Raw genomic sequence first — 6,438 nt, 5'->3', positions numbered from 1 at the left:
TGAATCCAAATGTTTTTTTGTTTGTTTGTAATTTAAGCTGGTACAAAGTGTATTAAAATATATTGAAATTATAATTGTCATTATTAAGATATTCAATGTCATAACACAAACACGGGTACTCATCAACGCGGTGTGTGCCAAGACATTACTGATCAAGTCATAGATTTGTTACTATCTGTTACGTTCCAAATTGAACTGTCCATTCACGGTAGAATGTCACTGACTAGATTAACAAGATAAACATCATAATAAAAGAGACTACTTGTCCTCAAAATTATAGAACAATAAAATGATAAACATCTGCTATACTGTACACTGAAAATGGCACACTGAATTTAAAAACACGCGATTCACAGATCCAGTCTCTTTGGAGGCTAGCCTAGTCGGAATCGGGATCCGCGATGTAGGTGTAGATCGTTCTGATGATGTAGGTTGGTGAGTCTGTGCAAGAGGCTCTATTAAGTGATGTTCGTGCCTTAGTGGTTCATTAGTTTCACGCAAATGCCTTCGGTTTCTCCTATACTCGCGACCATCCTCTGTTCGGACTCTGTATGAGCGAATAGCAACTTGATCTAAAACTTGGGTTTTTGTCCATACCTTAGAACGTCCTTGAGGTCAAATAAAAACAGAATCGCCTGCTTTCAGAGAAGCGAGTTTTTTGGTGTTACGGTCATAGTAGAATGACTGTTTTGCTTTGTGATGAGTTTGTTTTTCATTGATATTATTAGGTACCATAGGTTCCAACAACGATGCTGACATTGATAATTGAGTCTTCGTTCTCATATTGATTACAAGCGCAGCTGGAGAACAATCTGGGCCTTCAATTGGTGTGTTTCTCAAATTCAGAAGTGCCAAATAGGGATCTCGCTCATCCTCAATAGACTTTTCCATGATTGGCTTTGCAGTTGTGACTGCGTATTCTACCTTGTCGTTTGACTGAGGGTAGTGGGGAGAACTTGTAATGTGTTCAAACCCATAGTTCTGTGCAAATTCACTGAAGTCGTAAGATCCAAATGGAGGACCGTTATCAGTCATTACCGAATCTGGAAGTCCGTGGCACGCGAAATGAGCTCGGAGTTTGCTGATAATCTCCTTCGCGGTGTTATCATGTAGTCGATCTACCTCAAAATAACTTGAATAGTAGTCTACTGTTACAAGAAAATCTTTCTGATTGAGCTTAAAAATGTCCGCTCAAATCTTTAGCCATGGCCTTTTACATATTTCGTGGTTGATGATTGGTTCCTTTTGTTGACTGTTCGAGTAACTACTACAAGTTTCACATTCGCTGACAAACTGTTCAATATCCTTATACATGCCCGGCCAATAGAGGCACTCACGGATACACCTGATGCTACTTTGAATCCCAGTGTGAGAATGAGAAATCTCAATTAGATTCTTCATTTCGCTTACAGGTACCACGGCACGATCACCCTTGAACACTAGTCCATTCTGAACTGTCAATTCATTACGAAAGGTATAAAATTGATACAAGTACTCGGGTACTTCAGTTCGCGTTTTTAGGCCATCACATAAGATGATCTCCCTTTGACCGTTGTCGTGTTCAGTAGCCTTTCTCAGTAATGCATACCGGTCATTACTAATGGGCAACTGTCAAACAACATTTACATCTCTCATTAGACTATCCTCTAGATTTCCATAGTTACATGTTTTAGCTAAATTTGTCAGCGTAGACACATAATAATCAACAGTCTCATTTGGTCCCTGATCGCGTTTGTTAAAACAGTACCGCTCGTACGTTTCGTTCGTCTGGCCTATACAGAACGTGTCAAAGGCTTTAAAAAAAATTCAGCAATATCAATATTCAAACCCTTCGTACAGTTTTATAACATTTGGCCCTACACATGAAAGGAACGGTGCTGTTATTATCTTAGCCTCCTTCTTACTTAAATCCGAGGCAATTTCATAATTTGACCATATTCTTTTTAATTTTCTCCATTTTGTAGCCAAATTTCTTTTAAGATCCAATGGCATAGCATGAGGTGCATGGGTTGCCGGAGTTGCTTTTTCAGCCATGATGAAATTTTACAAGACCAGTTCGTCTTACTGTAATGTACTTTCATCAAATCCCTGATCTGACACCGTGTTACGCTCTCAAACGTAATTAATTAGAGCGTTACATTACTGCATAACACAACACGTGTGTTCAAAATTGAACCGGAAGTTTAATTCTCGCTACAAGTCGTATTACACACAAGTAGATCGTACTACGCACAGGTATGTGCTTGCATAGTAGGGTTTCTCAACCGAACCAATATGTGTATACGTTACACGCATCTCAACCTCGCTACCGATATAAAATATTCTTAGACACTAAACAATCACTTCAGTATGTATTTTTTTAAAACTAAAACGTATCATAGGGTGTTATCAATTGGTGGTGAGCACCGATACTTAGATATGAACTTTAGATTATCCTTCCTTTCAAACAAACATCTTTTACTTCTAAAAGTTATCCAGCGTATGTTTTCTGTGGTGTTGTTAGTATTATATCAGAGCCTATTTTAGGCCCATATTCTTCTAATGTTACACGTCGCGGTTAAACTTAAAATATTACCAAGGAGCTCTTCCTAGAATGATAATTGAGACACCAATGAGAAGAATATGTATTCATATAATTTTTGCCGGTGAAAAAGAGTGAAATATATAATTATTGAAAATGTTATTTCATAATGGATTATTACATATACTATCAGCGTTACATAAAAGCAATATATATGCATGTTACGTAACGTATTCACGGATAAAAATCTTATGAGAATATCAGTTCTGATTTAAGTAATGCTGAAACGGTTTTATTAACAAAGTTTGTTTCGCTGCAGGATCAAATAACTTTCTATGTCGTTTGACCATAAAGATGTATTTTACATTTTCTTGTCAGTTGATATAGGAATTAGTTATTGGTGTGTATCTTGGTAATTTTCTTCCAGGTTACAGAGTACTTAGGAATCGTAGTGTGGCGCTTAGACAGTAATATGGTTAATGTAATAATACTCAGACAATATATATGATATCGATGTAAAACTGAACGAAAGTTGTCAAAATCATTAATTTTACCTCTGTCTAATATACTTGGTCCTTTTAACTGTCATTTTTTTTTGTTAATCTTTTGTAACCTTTTTGTCCATATTTACTGTTACAATTTGATTTATTTTTCTTGTTATGATACATATTTTGTCAATGTTAATTGATGCCTTTTAGTCTATGCTTATTGTTGTATTTTAGTCTATGTTTACAATAACATTATGTTATGTTAAATTTTTGGTCCATGTTTATTGTTGCATATTTGGTCCATGTTAATGGTTGGTTACATCTTTGGTCTGTGTTACTGTTACATTTTTATGTGTGTTTACTATCCAGGTTGACTGTTATATGAGATATTTTGTCCATATTTACTGTTACATTTTTATTCTATGTGTACTGTTACATTTTGTTGTCCATGTTTACTGTTATGTTTCATTTTTTATCCATGTTTATTGTTGATTTCCGACCCATGTCCTAGTCTTACCACTGCAGATTAATTCCGTGTTTCATATTTACCACGCTGATTTTTTTTCAACAATTTATATGTAACCAAACACCAATCAGTGCTGGATGTTTTATTTGCTAATGTTGCAACACATAGTGATTCTATAGTACATCCTAGCCACCTCCACCTCCACTACCACCTCTAAATCCAGGGGGACCGGTGGCTCCTGTATGGCCCGTTTGGCCCGTTGGTCCTGTTGGTCCCGTTGGTCCCGTTGGTCCTGTTGCGCCTGTTGGTCCTGTTGGTCCTGTAGCGGCTGTTGGTCCTGTTGGTCCGGTTACACCTGTTGGTCCTGTTGCGCCTGTTGGTCCCGTTGGTCCCGTTGGTCCGGTTGACCCTGTCGCTCCAGTAGCTCCGGTCGCGCCTATCGCTCCAGTAGCTCCGGTCGGGCCTGTCGCTCCAGTAGCTCCGGTCGCGCCGGCTCCTCCAGTTGGTCCTGGTGGACCTTCATTGAGATCTGATTTGAGGAGAATCAATCCCAATGCTGAAATAAAAAGATGTGTAACTAGAATGTTTATAACTGTATTATTATATTGATTACACAAGGTAAACGAGGTTAGGATTCATATCCATTTGGTTATCGTTTTAGGCATTCGAAAATTCATGCCCAAATCCTTAATATATCTATTTAAAGAAATTTGGATATACAATACAGCTCCTTATAAAACTGAAGTAAATCGACAAAATTTATTTGATTTTTACATTTTACATTTAAATGAATTGTATCTAATTTTCTCAAAAAAAAAAAAAAAAAAAATGATTCTTACTCAAAGCAGAAAAACGATAAAGCAATTTTGACAGTTTTGAAGGGTACCTTAAAGCCCGCTGATTTTGTTGACATATCACCCATACTGGTGAACAATTTATATATAAATTGTATACCCGATGTTGTTATCACATCATGAATGTTGAATTTTTGTTGTATTAAAAATAAACGATAAAATAGTGCATTCAGTATAAAGCATCATTAATCAGTACTTGGATTTAATATTTAAAAATTAATTTTTTATTGTTCTATGCATGGTCGTAGCAACCATCCTGACAACAACGACAGCAGTCTATGGATTTTAGTTTACTCTTTTCTAAATAAACACCTGGTATTGATTTCTTAAAATTAACAGGCAAATTATTTATCCAGCATGAAATGTCATAGTCTATAAGTTATAACAAACACAGATCAAGAAAAACTTACAATGTACATTAACAGAGAGCTATATATATAAAAAATCGTCAAATGAAATTTTCAAATCCTCTGTATACAAAATATAATCATTATTATACAAAGGAAAGAACAACACAGTTTCAACAAAATCAGAATTGGAATGACGGAAGAAATTTTAAGACTGTCTTTTCTCTTTAATAATAAAACCAAAGTGCATAAAAACATTACTACATATCTCATAATAATGCTAAAATGCCAAATAATGATTATGATGTCCATGCCATGAAAGAAACTATAAAAAAGACTGTTGATAAGTGGACAATCTATAAATATTAAACGATGCAAATTCACTTTACAGGGCACAGGATTAGATCATTTTAAAAAGCAATACTTTTAAACAAATATTTCGATGTTGTGTCCAGTACCGATGAAGCATGCTTGGTATATAATCAGTTCACCAATTGGTTTGAAAAAAAACTAATGTACACTGGATACACAGGATGTCTAGTAGGGCCGACATTTCTAATACTTTGCAACAACATATTTTGATTGTTAATGTTTGGTGATACTAGTGATATCTTTGATCTGATGCAACAGTCGAAATAAACACCGTTTAGCAAAAGTATTGCAGCTATTGACTACCATTTTCTTGATGTGCGATGTCTGTGCTGAAATTAGGTAGAATTTAGGAACCGCTGATAATGAAGTGACTATAGACATGTTATTGAAGAAGAGAAAGGCAAATGACTGGATTTCTGTCGAATTTCAATGTTTTCAATGAGGGTTTGTTTTCCTTGTAAAGTGTATACATGTTATCTTAATTTATTTGCTGATATACGTCATGTTTATGTTGCCAGCATGTTTATGTTTTAATATGGAATCTGAAATGATATCTTGAGGTACATACGGATGTATGTATATCTTTGATATAAATAAATTAACTTGCACACTTTTATTGTTAAAACACTATAAACTAAAGCAGGTAAATGAAGAACCACATGAACATAAGGATGAATGGTTCTTGGAGTACTAGTTCATCCAAATAATAAAATGAGAGTTATCATATATATTATAAAGTTATCAACATTATACATGGCAGACTAGGATTGGTGGTTTTAAAGGACTTCCACAATATAATCCACTAAATACCGCTTATACAACAGTACCATTATGTAGAACAAAACAAAAAACATGTTTAGTTAGTAATGTATTAGAAATTATCAAAAACGTGTACCCGAGGAGTACACTGCAACATCGAAAATATATTGATAGTATTTATTTAATCAACATGATATTGTATAGATGTGACTACAGAGGATACCAACATACTCTTTCATGTAGCATTTGATATGATTTGACATTCCTTTATAAGGAAACAACAAATATTCTAGTTCATGTCGTAGCATTTTAAATAAAATGGAGGCGACGAACAGAGGGCACATAAGCGTTGGAATCCAAAATAAAACATTGCGACAAGTAAACCTCAGATCAATAAATATTTGCTGTCGATTCACTATTCTACATCAACGCTGCCATCTTGTTACGCGAGCTAGGAAGCAATCAATCTCCCAAAATGGTGTTTTTGAAGTAAAGAAAAATGTCTTTGAAGGTAAAAGAATCAAGTTATTTTTTTCATGAAGTAAACTGATTCAAAGCAAAAGATATATCGAAATTAATCGACATATTAGATGAGGGAGTTTTTGTTATCATTATTGTTTAGAAGGTTTGC

The 6,438-nt window shown here is 34.9% G+C and overlaps 2 protein-coding genes across 2 annotated transcripts; both read right to left on the bottom strand.

Annotated features, from left to right (window-relative positions):
- Positions 1-615: 615 nt before the first annotated feature.
- On the bottom strand, positions 616-1,035 carry LOC132546872 (uncharacterized protein K02A2.6-like). Its single transcript, XM_060210599.1, has one exon. The coding sequence runs from the start codon at positions 1,033-1,035 to the stop codon at positions 616-618; it is 420 nt and encodes a 139-aa protein (XP_060066582.1).
- A 2,625-nt stretch (positions 1,036-3,660) lies between these two features.
- Positions 3,661-4,031, bottom strand: LOC132546870 (collagen alpha-1(I) chain-like; the record flags this gene model as incomplete). The annotated part of the gene is made up of 1 exon (XM_060210596.1): positions 3,661-4,031. A coding segment is annotated over one exon (371 nt), but the record flags the coding sequence as incomplete, so codon positions are not given.
- Positions 4,032-6,438: the final 2,407 nt, after the last annotated feature.

The sequence above is a fragment of the Ylistrum balloti genome, unplaced genomic scaffold (assembly GCF_031769215.1).
Source record: "Ylistrum balloti isolate Yb309-2 unplaced genomic scaffold, AGI_CSIRO_Ybal_v1 Utg369918, whole genome shotgun sequence".
NCBI lineage: Eukaryota > Metazoa > Mollusca > Bivalvia > Pectinida > Pectinidae > Ylistrum > Ylistrum balloti.
The sequence above is the reverse complement of the archived record's forward strand: the minus strand, read 5'-3'. Positions and strand labels throughout refer to the sequence as shown.